At 41.4% G+C, this 15,746-nt stretch overlaps 1 protein-coding gene across 18 annotated transcripts in view; it reads left to right on the forward strand.

Moving 5' to 3' along the window:
- The window catches only part of UBR4 (ubiquitin protein ligase E3 component n-recognin 4), a 127,332-nt gene that overhangs the window by 27,326 nt on the left and 84,260 nt on the right, over positions 1 to 15,746 (forward strand). For all 18 annotated transcript variants that reach the window (XM_070510886.1, XM_070510887.1, XM_070510894.1 and 15 more), the window contains exons 18-36: positions 165 to 334; positions 1,602 to 1,884; positions 2,528 to 2,663; positions 3,606 to 3,685; positions 4,197 to 4,325; positions 5,053 to 5,235; positions 5,385 to 5,507; positions 5,597 to 5,826; positions 7,273 to 7,394; positions 8,378 to 8,475; positions 9,454 to 9,611; positions 10,373 to 10,582; positions 11,334 to 11,435; positions 11,749 to 11,849; positions 12,097 to 12,295; positions 12,673 to 12,861; positions 13,289 to 13,352; positions 14,861 to 15,052; positions 15,599 to 15,669. In XM_070510886.1, the coding sequence (XP_070366987.1) occupies positions 165 to 334; positions 1,602 to 1,884; positions 2,528 to 2,663; positions 3,606 to 3,685; positions 4,197 to 4,325; positions 5,053 to 5,235; positions 5,385 to 5,507; positions 5,597 to 5,826; positions 7,273 to 7,394; positions 8,378 to 8,475; positions 9,454 to 9,611; positions 10,373 to 10,582; positions 11,334 to 11,435; positions 11,749 to 11,849; positions 12,097 to 12,295; positions 12,673 to 12,861; positions 13,289 to 13,352; positions 14,861 to 15,052; positions 15,599 to 15,669 (2,840 nt within the window). The remainder of the gene's footprint in view (positions 1 to 164; positions 335 to 1,601; positions 1,885 to 2,527; positions 2,664 to 3,605; positions 3,686 to 4,196; positions 4,326 to 5,052; positions 5,236 to 5,384; positions 5,508 to 5,596; positions 5,827 to 7,272; positions 7,395 to 8,377; positions 8,476 to 9,453; positions 9,612 to 10,372; positions 10,583 to 11,333; positions 11,436 to 11,748; positions 11,850 to 12,096; positions 12,296 to 12,672; positions 12,862 to 13,288; positions 13,353 to 14,860; positions 15,053 to 15,598; positions 15,670 to 15,746) is intronic.

Below are 15,746 nucleotides of genomic sequence, written 5' to 3' on the forward strand. Positions count from 1 at the left end.
ATCCACTCGGGGTCTTGGAACATAGCCCCCCTGCAGATGGAGCGGGGGTAGGGGGCTATTGTATTTTTTTCAGTATTAAAAAGTAAGATCAGAGAGTATTAGTAAGCTTTCGGCCTCATTCCCTGCCTTTTTCCTAATGGTCTCTTGTCTGTCTTTCATGTCAGAACACACTGTTGCAGCAGCTGGGTGTTGCTCCTTTCTCTGAGGGTCCTTGGCCCTTGTACATTCACCCCCAAAGCCTCTCTGTACTTTCACGCCTCTTGCTCATCTGGCAACATAAAGCCGGCGCTCAAGGTGATCCTGATGTCCCTGAATGCCTTAAAGTTTGGGACAGGTAAGATACCCCCAAGAGAAGCCCTGTGGAGAAGGTTATTTACCTTCTAAAATTTGTTTGACTTCTTCGTGGTTCATCTCTGGCTCTGAGATGGTACCCTGATGATCGTGTTTAAAGTGGCAAGAATGGAGGAGTGTGTTTCTGATTGGGGGAGTTGGGAGAAGATATACTGTTTGAAAAACAGGAGTACATAAACTACGGTCTGGAGACAGAATCTTCCCTGAGCACGTGGGGGATTTGGTCACAGTTATGAGGTAGAACTAGAATCCTGAAAGTAACCACTTTTATCCTGACCTGGTTTTTTGAAAGAGAAGGATCAGGGAAGTCAGCTCTGTCTTTGCTTATTTTGCTTTCAACATGAAACCACTTAGAGTGACTTACAGTCTTTTTTGGACAACTTTTAAAGAATTTTTTTTATTTGGGGGAAGCTCAGATTAATCATCTAAATCCTCTTTAGATGGACCTATATTTGCCATTTTTGTTTACATGGTTAGGAGTCTTCAAAGCAGTTTGTTTTCCTAAAAGGCTTTGCTTTTCTCTTCCCCATTCTCCGATCAAATAGCTCTAATGCTGGATTTGAGAAATCATAAACCTCCTTGAATGCCAAAGACCCAGTGTATTTTTCCTTGTGGAATCTTGCAAAAAGGCCAGGAGGTGGAGGGTGGGATGTGGTGAGGGATATTAAAACACAAATCTCTTTCCTGATGGCCGAAGGCAGTGGTACAGTTGGCTACATTCGTTCCTTTTTTGCATAAAAGCTCTTCTGATAAGTTCTCTGAATAGTATAATTTCTTTTTTATTGCTTTTTAGTGCGTTGAGTTATTTTTAACTATAATCATGCAGTGATTTTGACCTGTCGTGTAAACTAAACTCTCAAAACAAGAATTAGACTGTAGAATCACAGTATAGGGGAAGTAATTGAGTTGTTTCTACCTGCTCAGGTTTATTAATTAAAAAAATAAAAGTCGCCTTTTGGGGAGCTTGCAGTTCCTTCCATTGTCAGAAATGGCAGGGTGGGTGTTAATACTACTGTGGCCACAGTTGACATTGCCTAAGGGTTCTTTGAAATGTTTCTGTGGCCGAATCTGGCTTTTTTGTAGCCAAGATTTAGTTTTTATCTTCTCTTTACATGCAGCTTTTTGTCTTCCTTAATTTATCTTAAAGCCTGGGTTTAAGAAGTTTAACTCTTCCAGCATGTGACATTGTAACTCTTGTGGGGTGTTCTGACCTTTTCCCACCAGACGTATTCTCCTTTTCTCTGTGGTAGGTTTTTGTCGACAGTGAAGCAGAATGCTCTGCAAGGGGTGGTGCCCAGTGAGACAGAAGATTTGAATATAGAACACCTGCAGTTACTCCTCCTCATTTTCCACAACTTCACTGAGAAAGGCCGGCGGGCCATACTGACCCTTTTTGTGCAGATCATCCAGGAGCTGAGTGCCAACATGGATGCCCAGATGCGCTCTGTGCCTCTCGTCCTCGCTCGCCTCCTTTTGATCTTTGATTATCTGCTTCATCAGTACTCCAAAGCCCCTGTGTATCTGTTTGAGCAGGTACAGATGAACGCATTCTTTTTGCTTTACTAGCTGTTACTGAGAGCGTTATTTTCTCAAGTTACCATGATCCAAACTGAAATGACCTACTCCCTTTAGGTTTTAGGTGTTCGTTGTGGTAGGTTTATGAGTAGCTTTAGGAAGACCACCAGGATTTGTGTATGTGCACTCACACTTTATGTTTACCCAGAAGCAATAAATGTAGATTTCTTGATTTGATGCATTTGTTAAAATTGGATTATAGGCTCCATTCACAGGTGTCCTCCTTTGCATGACCCTGCTTTGCCTGTGTCTAGCACAGTGCCCTGAGCAGCAGCCCTCAATGAGTATTTATTAGTGGTTGAATGATGGCTGAGTGGCAGATTTTATAGATCAGTAAATTCGCTTGTTGTCGGGATCCAAAATAAGGATGGGAGGGTCATTTAAGATTATTATGGTTAGCATTTTGTAAAGTGTTTCCTTGAACACTATTCTATACTCCAGCAAAAAGATAACTCCTGAAAGAAGTGACAGAAAAATCTAAAATTTTATTTGGTTTGTGAGTTTCCCAAACTTTGATATACCAGTCTGTTATCATGCCTGGAGTGGGAAGCAGAACGGTGACTCTGTATCTTTCTTAATTTGAGTACTTGTGTTTTAAAAGGTGCAGCATAACCTGCTAAGTCCTCCTTTTGGGTGGGCAAGTGGATCTCAGGACAGCAATGGCCGCCGAGCTACCACCCTTCTCTATCATGGGTTCAAAGAAGTAGAAGAAAACTGGTCGAAGCATTTTTCATCAGGTCAGAAGGAAGATTTTCAATAAGAAACTGATTCTCATTGGTGGGATTGCAGTTAGAGCTTGGGGACTCCTCGAGGATCTTTGGTCATTTGGTTTAGTTTACTTCCTGTGGGTGGCACATACCTACGAATTCAAACCGTTTTCAGAAGTAGACTCTCACATATCCCACATCTATTTTAAAAACAAAAAACATTGAGATAAGAATTGGGAATGCTTGTGTCTGCCATGGAGTGTACTATATGGATTCCTGCCACTTTCAGTGATTAAATGTAAGTTTTCCTTAGCAGTGTGGTTGTAACCTATAGGCTGCATTTCCCTTTGGGTCATGGTGGTATACTGTTGGGAAGAGAATGGGAGCCATGACGTTCTCTCCAGTGGTTCTCATATTGCAGTTGTCCGTTCTTTTGGTGAGGTGCCTCTTGTGTTCATGTTCAGTGTATGTCTGCTATCTCATCCTGAGGACTTTTAGGTGTTGTGTATTTTGTGGAAACTTTCATTGAGCCCTAGTGTAATTTACTATCATTGGGATCTCTTCCTAGTTAATCTCTTTTACATTGGGGAGCCAGCATTTAAGTTTAATGCAGTCAGTTTAATGATACAATTTTGGTGGTTAACTTGATGATCGTAGATCACCTTAGTTAACTCCCAGAACAGTGGTTCTCAACTTGGGGTGATTGTACCCCCCACCCCCAAAGGAGACATTTGGTGCTGTCTGGATACATGTTTGGTTATCACAACTGGGAGAGTAGGAAAAGCCAGGATGGTGCTAAACATCCTGCAGAGCACAGGACAGGCTCCCACAGCAAAGAGTTACCTGGTGGAAAATGTCGGTGATGCCAAGGCTGGGAAACCCTGTTCCAAAGTGTTTTCTTAGATTTTACATTTTAGACTTATTACACAGAGTTGAGCATGAAACCATTCTTATTAGCACGTTGTTTTTCAGATGCTGTCCCACAACCCAGATTCTACTGTGTCCTGTCCCCAGAAGCTTCAGAGGATGATTTGAACCGACTTGATTCTGTGGTACCAGGAATTTTAAAACCCCATTTTACATGTGGGTCAGATAGTTTGCTCCAAAATCAGTCTCTGTCAGGGGGACAGGGAATGAACCACTTACTTTTTTACTGTAAGGAGGGAATTTGGTCTGTATTAGAATTTGAGCTTATTCTAAAGGGAAAATATTATTTTTGAGATTTGTTTCTGGGCCCCACTTTTGCTGTAGGGGATGTCCTTCCTAGTGTTTGACACCTCTGACACATTATTCCCGAAGACTGTTTCTGTTAGTATTTTCACATGCAGCTCTTTTAATGGACATAAACAGTTGCCTCATTCTAAAGCCTGCACTTGTGTGCTCACGGTAGCCCATGAACTGAGTGAGGTCCGTCATTGGGAGTCTTGCTGCAGTGAGAAATTAATAACTATAATTTGAATGAACTGTTAATCATGAGGTTAAGTGATGGTGTATGGGTATTAGGAAAAAGTTAATATTTAAAAAAATAAGAAAAAATGATTGTCTTTTTCTTCTTGATGTTAGGCGTGTGATGTTCTTTTCTCCAAGCTTGTCAAGTATGATGAGCTTTATACCGCACTCACATCCCTGCTTGCAGCTGGATCCCAGCTTGATACAGTCAGGAGAAAGGAAAACAAGAATGTAACAGCCCTGGTAAGACCATGGAAGCCTGGGCTCATTATGAAGAGTTTGGGGTGTGTTTGATAATTGTGTAGCATTTCTACCAGAAATTTTCATCTGGAATCTAACCAGTGTATTAAATATCTGTTTGCAAAACTGACTGATACTTCAATATTTCTGTGTAGTTTGGGGGGTGATGTTCACCTTGGAGATAATTTTATCATTTTTGTATCTTTTTGTCAGCATTGAGAGAAATGTGAGTTTGAGAGTTAATGGCCACCTAAGTACTGTATCTCCTGTGAGGCTGTTTGATGCATGGTATTGAAAGCCTCACACTTGAGCTTTTTCTGTGGCCCCATGAATATCTCTGTACCTTTTAGAAGCCAAAATAGCAATTCAGGCCACAGAAAGGGCTGGCTGATTGTGGGCCTGCTGAGGAGAATGTCCTGCCCTCTTTTGGTTACTTGGTAAATTATTAGGGAGCCGGAGTTGTCTTAGAATAGCTTTTTTGGCCTGTGAAATGTCCAAAATAGGGAGTAAATTAGTTATTTGTGTGTTTTACCACTTTCTGCTCTATTGTTAGGAATATTCTCTAGAAAGAACTGGAGAGCAGACTTGAGAGCCAAATCTAAGTTGAAAATCAGGACTACACACAATTCTGCTTTAAAAGCTGTGTTTGGAACAGTTCCTGCTGTTAGGGAGATCTTGAGGCAGTACCAAATGCTGCTACCTCTGTGACTGCTCTTTTTGCTTCTTCCAGGAGGCCTGCGCTCTTCAGTATTACTTCCTGATACTGTGGCGGATCCTGGGAATTTTGCCACCATCAAAGACTTACATGAACCAGCTGGCCATGAATGCACCTGAGATGAGTGAATGTGACATCTTACACACTCTGCGGTGGTCTTCCCGCCTCCGGATCAGCTCCTATGTCAACTGGATAAAGGTACCACAGTGTAACACAGAACTGGCTGCTGAGGGGTCTCTAAAGCCAACATGCTCTCTACTTCTGGGAACTTTTAAATTTAAGGGTAATGAAAGCTTTCCACTCTGTCTCTCTTGATCTCCTAAACCCTTTTCTTATTGTCCAAATAGGATCACCTTATCAAACAGGGAATGAAGGCTGAACATGCTGGTTCTCTCCTAGAACTGGCGTCCACCAAGTGCAGCTCGGTGAAGTACGACGTTGAAATTGTAGAGGAGTACTTTGCTCGACAGGTGTGTTAGTTTTGGATCCCTAATGACAGAACTTGGCTTCTGCCACAGCCTTTTGCCACAGCTAATTAATATCTTGGGTATTTTTAAAGATCTCGTCATTCTGTAGCATCGACTGTACCACCATCTTGCAACTCCATGAAATTCCCAGTCTTCAGTCCATCTACACCCTTGATGCTGCTATTTCGAAGGTCCAGGTCTCTTTGGATGAGCATTTTTCTAAGATGGCTGCCGAGACGGATCCTCATAAGTCATCTGAGATCACCAAGAACCTGCTTCCAGCCACGCTGCAGCTCATTGACACCTACGCATCATTCACCAGGTGTGACGGGCTGCCTGCCCAGGATGTCGGAAATGGGGAATTTAGATCCTTGAGTGGTTTACTTTCTTTAGGAGCCTGGAAATTCCTCAAACTGAACTTTGTAGTTCCAAGTACTGATCACTCTGCAGATCCTCAGGGACAGAATTTCACATTTTCTCCTTTTTATCAGCTTAGGTTTTTTGTTTTTCCTTTTTTTTTTCCTTGGTATAATGTTTTCTTTTCTAATATGAAGGTGTGCCTGATGAGGGAATTTTCAGTAGTTCAGGAAGAGTCAACAAGAAGTTTAATTTCTATAAATCTTTAAATACTTTCTAACATTTTGCTGTAGGATACAAAGAAAGATAATGTAATTTTTCCAAATACTGTCGTTTCTATTATTCATTAAGATGAAGCTGTTTAAGTGTTCTTTATTTCATGGTATGTAGTTGGAGAAAAAAAATTTCTTAGAGTATTTTGAAATCCAGATCCAGCCCTTTCTGTAGTAAACATTGCAAATTGCACACCCTGTAGACTATTGTTTGTTCTGCATGATTTATTTAGACATTTTAGATCATTTTCAGTGTATAAAAATTGAGAGTTTATTAACAAATCAAGATTTCTCGCTTTTTTTACATTGGAAGAACTGGCAAAACTAGGTCTGACTTCCCATATGACAGTAACATACCGGAGCTGAGGAGTGGCTCTCCCGTGTAGCTGCTCTCACTGGGCCCCTTCACGCTCATTTACCTTATCTGGTCCCTATAGGATTTCACTGTTCAGCTCCTTTTCTGTGGGGCTTTTATGCTGAGAGGGACTTAGATCCTTGTAAAACTTGACTAACATTTTTTGCGTGAATACCTTGCGGTAGAGAGAGGACTATTGCTTGAGTCAGAATTTTTGAACAAATATGAGCAATAAGCATAAATAACAAGTACGAGTGCTTGCTGCTTGCCAAGTACTTTTCTAGGTGCTGGGTGTATAGCAGTAGCAAAGCTGACCAAGTCATTGCCCTCCGTGAGCTTACAGGCCCTAATCTGACCCATTAGGCCAACGCTTTCTAAACTGAACTGTTCATAGATGTTTCTGGGCAAGTAAGTTTGGGAAGTGCTGGGTAAATAAAATTAAACAGTTTTAACAAAAAATACAGTACTTCTCAGAGCCTTTAATATATATATTGCCAAACTTCTGAGGCGAGTGGGAGGAGGGTAATTAGAGTATTCAGTGTTTCTTAAACTCGTTTGTCCTGGAATTGTGTTTTGAGAGCATTTCAGAGGATGAGATATTCTTTGGGAAACAGTTACCCATTGGAATTTTTATGAGACCAGACAGGGGCAGGTACACTCGACTACATTTAACAGATTAGGAAACTGAGATACAGGTTTTTCAATTTGTCTAGGGTTAGTTTCTGCTAACTGTGATGGGAGTAGATTGCTTTAGCTTTCACATATCCTCCTACTTTTTCTTCAGAGCCTACTTGCTACAGAACTTTAATGAAGATGGATCCACTGAAAAACCTTCCCAGGAGAAATTGCATGGCTTTGCTGCTGTTTTGGCTATTGGCTCCAGCAGATGCAAGGCGAACACCCTGGGTAAGTGAGTGGGCTTTTGAATAATACTGTCACTGCTGGTACACTAGTATTCGCGCTGCTCTCCCTCTCTACCTGTCTACTGGCATTTACCATTTATCGGAACCTTTCTGTGTGTCACACATTGACATAGATCTGTCTTGATCTTCACAATAATCCTGTGAGGTACGTGTTGTTGTTATCCCCTTTCAGTCATTAGGAAACTGAGACTTAGAGAACTTCTCTTTGCCCCAAATCGTACATCTTGCAAGTGCTGGAGCTGGGATCCAAACCCAGATCATTTGGTTCTGAAGCGTTAGACTATTTTGCTTTGTTCTACTTTTCATTTATAGAGATTAGGAAGACTAGCAAGCCACTGCTTCGTGCTTGGGAAAGCCTCTTCCCATGTGAGGAGTATCTGTAGAACTTTAGGATGGGGAGTCACAAGGACTTGAGCAGGATCGGAGCTAAGTGCAATAGTCATCCTTTAAAAGTTATAGCCATTTATGTTTTCCTGAATATCAAGCTTTAAATCCCCTTTCAGTGTTCAGATATTCTCACTTTTAGAAATTAAATTCCACCACTTCACTGAATGCTGTTATTAAGGTGCCTTAATGATCCCTGCCGTCAAGATTTGTCTTAAGGAGAAAAGAGATTAAAGTGCTACCTATTGATAGAAGGTGTCACAGATGTTTGAGTGCATTTAGCCTGACGTGTAATGACTTGCCTTCACTTTGCATCTTGTTTTCAGTTGTCTTCTTGACTTGTAAGATTAGAAAGTGAATATAATGGGAAATGAAAACCTTACAATTCAGATTGTTAGCTATTAAGCAATTAGCTAGTTCTTGGATATAGTACTGCTATTGAAATATCCATCTAAGCTATTTTAGTAATTATTTTGACACCCTGGGCTGTGGTGTTTCTTTCTGCATTTTGGCTTGGCTTTTAAAATGCTGTGTGTCAGTCTTTCTCTTGTTCTGATTCCTTGCCCTTTCTGTCACCTCCAGGGCCAGCACTGGTTCAGAATTTACCATCATCAGTGCAAGCTGTTTGTGAATCCTGGAATAACATCAATACTAATGAGTTTCCCAACATTGGCTCCTGGGTGAGTGTCTGTTCCAGGAGTAGAAATATGGAGCACTAGCCATTCTGTGTTCTCTTCTTGTTCTTTTGGCTTAAACCAGCTGCCAAGAGATCTTTGTATGTTGCAGTAGTATTTGCTGTAGCTAAATCAATAGTCAATGCCTTGAATTACCCAAATGGTACCCATGCAATCCTTTTGCTAAGAGGACTGTGTTACTGTGTACAGGATAACTACTTTATTACTATGAGCCTCAGTTTCTTCATTTGTTAAATACTGGGGTGTGACGATTAAGTATATTAAATGTAAAGTGCTTAGCACATTATCTGGCACATAAATTCTCAGTAAATGTTAACTCTTTCCTTTCCTTTTTAGGTTATCTCTCAGGAATGTGCTCTTTTTGTCATAATTTTATGGAGTAGCTTTTAGGTTCTTAGAAGACTCTTGAGTCTTCTGTCAGTTTCCTTCATCTGTGTGTGCTCTACTCAGATTACCTCTCTTAAATTATTCTGTTATTACAGTTCTTTGGAAAAGCCAAGTATTAGAATCTTGTCGTCCCTACTTTGTAATTGTAACCTCTGTTTACATCACCTGGAGCTGTAGTATAGGGATAATTAAGATATTTGTAAGGAAAGCCAGATACGTCGTAAAATCAAGATCCTTCTCAGTTCTTAGAGACAAATAACAATAGTTTTAATGTGAAATATAGTATATTCTAATTATTTGAAAAGTGGTATTTGGTATCCTAATCGTATACCAACTAAATTTTAACTAACTTCTTAAATTTTAACTGTGTACTAACTAAAATCTGTTAAGTGCTTCCGTCCCTCCACCCCGTGTCCCTTCGCACGGTGAGTAATAGCGTACGCTGAGCACAGCCATTGCCTGTAAGCCTCAGTGGGGTCTTATTTTATGTCAGCTTGGTTTCTTGTTTTCCGTCTGGGCATTTCGTCCTGGGCAGATAGATGGTCTGTCCATTCACGTCTGTTTTGCTTCCGTCAGCGCAATGCCTTTGCCAATGACACTATCCCTTCGGAGAGTTACATCAGTGCTGTGCAGGCCGCTCACCTCGGGACCCTCTGTGGCCAAAGTCTGCCTCTGGCTGCGTCCCTGAAGCACACGCTCCTCTCACTGGTCAGGCTGACTGGAGATCTTATTGTGTGAGTACCTACTGCCCAGCCCTGAGTGTCCTCTACACTTGTCTCCTGTCATAGCTAAATGAAGACACTGGGGCTATCTGATAATGCTTTTCTTGCATGTTTCCATAGCAAAGAGAGCCTGTTGCTTTCGAGTACAGTATGAGCGTTTATGTAGAATGGTTTTTAACTTATCTGAAGGACAGCAGAGTAATTCTTCCTCTCTGTGTAGTATTTTTCAGAAAAGGCATGCTGGCTTTAAATCATATTGTGATTTAGAGGTGCTTTGGGTTTAATTTTTAAGGTGACAGTAATGTATTTGAAGTCACATTTCTCCAGAATCATTGCTGGAGTTAGATGCTGCCGTTGTGGGGACTAGGGCAAGCCGGTAGAGGGACTGTTTTGTCTTTGTGTACATAGGTCATGGGTAAAGTCCTACATCACCTTACCTTAAAAGCAATCCAGATTCCTGGCAGTTCTAGAAAAGTTGTCTGGGATGGGTTATTAGCTTAGGTTTCAGTTAATTTTCTGAATATTATAAAATACATTTTATATGATTAATGTTTTAATAAGACTTTTCACATGGAAGTGATTTTTGCTTCTGATATAATAATGAAAAAGAAGAATTTGAGTTGTATGGTTACCCCCATGTAAAACAACCATTAAGGGGAAAAAAACTGGAATAAAAGCCTTTCCCCTCAATAAGTGATTGAATTACCCTGTCCTGTCCTTACAGCTTTTGGAGGAGTATTTTCACTAACTTGGTTCCATTTTCTTTGCTGAAGTTGGTCCGATGAGATGAACCCGCCACAGGTAATTCGGACCCTGCTTCCCCTTCTTTTGGACTCAAGCACTGAGAGTGTTGCTGAGATCAGTAGCAACTCACTGGAGCGCATCCTGGGCCCTGCAGAGTCTGATGAGTTCTTGGCTCGTGTTTATGAGAAGCTGATCACTGGTTGTTACAACATTCTGGCCAATCATGCAGATCCCAATAGGTGAGCCTGATTGAGGAGAACGGTCAGTAAGCTTCCTGTGACCTCCTGCTACTTACTCTCAATGAAACGTACCACCAGCGGCTTCTTTATGTCCTTAATTAATAGCTTATTATTGTGCCTTTTAATAGAAAGTTCTGTACTTGTGTGCATTTCCTGTTCTTGTGGACATGCACGAAAGGTGACTTAGAATACTCTTTTGTGATTAATTCTTAGGAATAAACATTAACAAAATGTTCAGATTTGGAAACTTTAAGTAATTCAACAGGTGCTTATCAAGTGCTGTACTAGATGTGATGAAGTGTACAAAGGGGCTTGATAAAACGTATGATGTTTTTGTAGCCGCGCTTCTGAGATGAGTGGTCTGTGGAATTAGGTGGTCTCATAGCACTGTTTGACCTTGATAGTTTAGGCCATGTTGAGATAGGTGAACCGGAAAGAACAGCGGAGTAAGTTGCAGTCTTACCCCACTGAGAACTGGACAAATAAAGGTTCCAAGTATTGGGATTTCCTTTTTTTGTTGTTGAGGAGTCCAGGTTTTTGTCAAGGGCTCCTGCTTTCCTCGTCTATCCTCCCTCTCTCCTCTCCTTCCATCTTTCTTTCGTGCCAGGCTTTATGCTAAGCTTTCTCAAAACGAAATTGAATAGTGCCCTCAGGTTTAGTCATAAATGAACTGTGTATTTTTAGAAATCAGTATTAGGAGGACATTAAACCACCTTATTTCTGGTAGTTAATTTTTCTTTTTGATCCTTAGTGGACTAGATGAATCCATCTTGGAGGAATGTCTCCAGTATTTGGAAAAACAACTGGAAAGCAGCCAGGCTCGTAAAGCTATGGAGGAATTTTTCTCTGACAGGTGAGCTGTATTTTGTTTTATTCAGTGAACGGTTTTGAATGCCTCAAAGCAACGAGCTATTTATGTTGACTTAGGTGTTCTTTCTCAGGGAATACTTAAGACCTACTTAGGTGTTTGTACCTCAAGGAGGACTTAGGTTAGTTGCTGACTCCTGGAGGTTATTGATGAGGGGTTGATTCCATGAACACCTAGTGTTGTTGATTCACAAATGACCAGTTCCCTTAGAGGAGATGAGATTGTGAAGAAATAGAAACGGGTGCCTTTTATGTGAGGCTTAATGTGATTCTTTCATTTTTTCCCTCCTGCCTCCCAGTGGAGAACTTGTGCAGATCATGATGGCAACAGCCAATGAGAACCTCTCTGCTAAATTCTGTAACCGAGTTTTGAAATTCTTCACCAAACTCTTCCAGCTGAGTGAGTGACAGCTTTTAGTAATCTTCTTACGGGAACTTTGATGTCCGGCTAATACTGTGCATATCTTCTGCCCGAGTATAACTGCAGCATGAAAATGCTAACAAGTGGAGAGAATCCCTAAGAGAAAGTTTGGAGAAAGTTGAAAACTTGCTTGAAGGCTTTCCCCCTTTCCTGGCTCTCAGTTTGCACCTCCCTTCCTTCCTCCCAACCCTCCGCCACTGACCTTAGCCTCTTGGTCTGTCCCCAGCTGAGAAGAGCCCTAACCCGAGCCTTCTGCATCTTTGTGGCTCTCTGGCACAGCTGGCCTGTGTGGAGCCGGTGCGTCTCCAGGCCTGGCTCACCCGCATGACTACATCTCCCCCCAAAGATTCTGATCAGCTGGATGTGATTCAGGAGAACCGGCAGCTCTTACAGTTACTGACCACGTACATTGTTCGGGAAAACAGGTAGAGCAGCTGCATTTATGTCACATGTCTCTAACCATCCCACAAATATGCTGAGAACATTTGCAGCTATCTTTCCTTCAGGCATCGGTCATTAGCATTCAGCAATTCCATAACTGCCTCTTGACAGACTCAAGGAATCTAGTAGAGCTCCTTGATTTTTCCCATGGAAAAACTTTTGCCATGCCTTGGCCTGTCAGTTGTAACATGGGTGGATATTTTGTGCTCCAGTAGCCCAGGTCCTAAACTAGGCTTAGTATATATAGTCCTGTATTTAATGCTTGATTTTAAACTTCTTTTAATTACTCTTACAAATTTAAAAGTACGCAGAGTCAGATTCCTGTTGATTACTTACCAATTTGCTATTTCTTTTCTACCAGTCAAGTTGGGGAAGGTGTGTGTGCTGTGCTTCTGGGCACCCTGATCCCTATGGCAACAGAGATGCTGGCCAACGGTGATGGGACTGGTTTCCCTGAACTCATGGTTGTGATGGCCACTCTGGCCAGTGCAGGTCAAGGTGCTGGCCATCTTCAGCTTCATAATGCTGCTGTGGACTGGTTGAGTAGATGGTAAGATGATGAAATTGGAGGAGTCCATCTGTAGGTTACAACATTGCTCTTAGAGAAAAGGGGGATAATTAATTGCAGGTTATTTTCTTTGTAGTTTAGAGTGAATGTAGAAGAAACGTGAATCTCTACCTTTTTATTGGAGATTGAAGGAGTAGCCAATAACTCTGTTCGCTTTAGACTTGATCATCATTATTTTCTTAGTAGGGTTTTCTGTTCATTGTTCCTAAGAGAAGTCTTGGGGAAAGTGTACCAAGTGTCAATGGTAAGACCAGAGCACCCCAAACCTCTGGGTACCTAAATAGTTTTCTAAGAAGGCCTTTGCTTCTCTTTCTCCACAAATTGATGCAGAATTCATGAAGATGCTTCCTTTCTTTGGTTCCCTAGATGATTTTATGCACCCCCCCCCCCCTTTTTTTCTTTGGGACAGCAAGAAATACCTGTCACAGAAGAATGTGGTTGAAAAACTGAATGCCAATGTAATGCATGGAAAGGTAAGAGAAGTGAGGAGTGGCGACAGTCAGGGAGTGAGGGTTCTTACCTTTGTGGTCAGGTGGAGGGCTCTCCTTCTCACTGGCTTCTGTCCCTGGTTGGCCTCCGGAGGATAAAGGCCTACGATCCCAAAGGCCTAGAAGTGTGTAATTGCGAACTGCATGCCCTCAGGCCTCTTCTGGGTGGCAAGAAGTGATAGGAAGGAAATATTCTGGTAAGCAAATATCCAGCAGAATCCTTTTTAAAACATAGTGAATTCCTGCTATTTTTAGATACTGGTATGCTATGGAAAATTCTCCCCTGCCCCTGCAGGGGAGCTTTGCTCTCTGAGCAGGTGCTATATGGGGTTACAGACTACCTTCTCAGCTCCAGTCCAGATGGTAGAATTGTTTACTTTACCTGAAGTTTCAGGTCACTGTGTTGAGAAAAAAGGGTTTGAAACTGACAAGAGATCTTGCATTCAGGCATTTTTTCCCCCTACCCAACTCGTAAACCTGACAAAGGTGGCTAACAGCAGATAACTGGTCTCTGAGACCCACCACAGCCCCCTGTTTCTCCCTTCTTTCTTGCTAATCTTTATCCTTTCAGCACTCAGCTGTCAGAGTGCAGAGTGAAGGAACTTAGCGATCTGAGGCTTTGATGCCAGACTGTTGGGTTTTTAAGGCAAGCATGAACTGCCTGCAGTAGTTTGCTGGAAAATTTTTCACTTGATCTCTGAAGCTATTCTGCTCTGCTGCAGTAATTTAAAACCCAATAATTTAAATTTCTTTCACTACAGGTTAAAAAAAATGCTAATCGTAGAAAGTATGTCAGTGAGAGCCTATTCATACTTCTAATCTAGTCTTTTTTTAAATTGAGATATAATTGACATATTAGTTTCACATGTACAACATGATGATTCAATGTTTGTATATATCGTAAAATGGTCACCACAGTAATTCTAGTTAAGATCCATCATCAAACATAGTTACAAATTTTCTTTTTAATGTTGAGGACTTCTAAGCTCTACTCTCTTAGCAGCTTTCAAATATGCAATATAATATTAGCTGTATTGAATGTAATGTTGTACATTCCATCTCATGGCTTATTTATTTTATAACTGGAAGTTTGTACCTTTTGACCCCATTTATCCATTTCATCCACTCCTCCCACCGCCTCTCTCTGGCAACCACTAGTCTATTGTCTATCAATCTAGTTTTTTCTTGAATGATTTTTGTCTCTATTTTCACTCTATTTTCCTGGGTTGAATTTTTTTACTTCATTTTACAGAGTTTTATGAAAAGTTATCTTTGTGCTTAAGAATGAGTGAATCACACTAATTCAGTACAATTTATTGACTGGCTACATGCAGTCATAGTGCTAAGAGCTGAAGAAATAGATAATTCAAATGTTTTTCTTTTCTGCTTTTATACCATCCCTCTGATCTTGAGCTTTATTGAGAAAACAGTTTATGTAGTAATCAAATACAGAGATCTAAAACTTTCTGTGGTATGGTGGTCTTCTTTTGTAGCATGTGATGGTCCTGGAGTGCACATGCCATATTATGTCTTACTTGGCTGACGTCACCAATGCCCTGAGCCAGAGTAATGGTCAGGGCCCAAGTCACCTCTCGGTGGATGGGGAAGAGCGGGCCATTGAGGTGGACTCAGACTGGGTGGAGGAGTTGGCAGTGGAAGAGGAAGATTCCCAGGCTGAGGACTCAGTAAGTACCAAGTACCCACCAGGGTAACCGTGCAAGGTAGTGGTTGGCTGGCATTTGCCTGGCTCACACTAACAAGCCTTTGGCTCTCTTTTCTAGCTCCTGTGAGCTTCAAAACTCTTCCCAGTCCTTGTTGCTTTCTCCCAGCTTGCAGGACTAATGCCAGACTGACTATTCCAGACCTGCAGGGCAAACTGTAGGGATCTAATCTCCAGGGGAAAGGGCTATTTAGTAAGCACGTGCCTTCCAGAGTCACTTGTCCTGTGATCTGTCAGTTTTCGCATCCAAGATGGAGTTTAAGGGATGAGTTCTTCATGAGGATGGTATGAGCTCCCTTACAGAGAAAGCATGAGGTTAATTTTTTTCTTAACCACAAAACCTTAAGGTCTCACCTGAACTTGCAGCACGTTTATAGCCTACAGGCTCTTTCCAATTGGAGCAGGTTTCTACTGGTCATTTATGAGTTGATTACTTTCAATAGGGTATGTTTTTGTGGGTGCCTGTGTGGAAGGATATATTTTTGATTAAAAAGACTTATTATCTTTGAAGGATGAAGATTCTCTTTGCAATAAACTCTGCACTTTTACTATTACTCAGAAAGAATTCATGAACCAGCATTGGTAAGAGGAGTTCTTCCTTTCTGGTGAGAGTTTGCTGGACCTTGATTGTTGAGACTTCTGGGCTCATTTGCTGGTTC

Source organism: Equus asinus, chromosome 5 (assembly GCF_041296235.1).
Source record: "Equus asinus isolate D_3611 breed Donkey chromosome 5, EquAss-T2T_v2, whole genome shotgun sequence".
NCBI classification, from domain to species: Eukaryota; Metazoa; Chordata; class Mammalia; order Perissodactyla; family Equidae; genus Equus; species Equus asinus.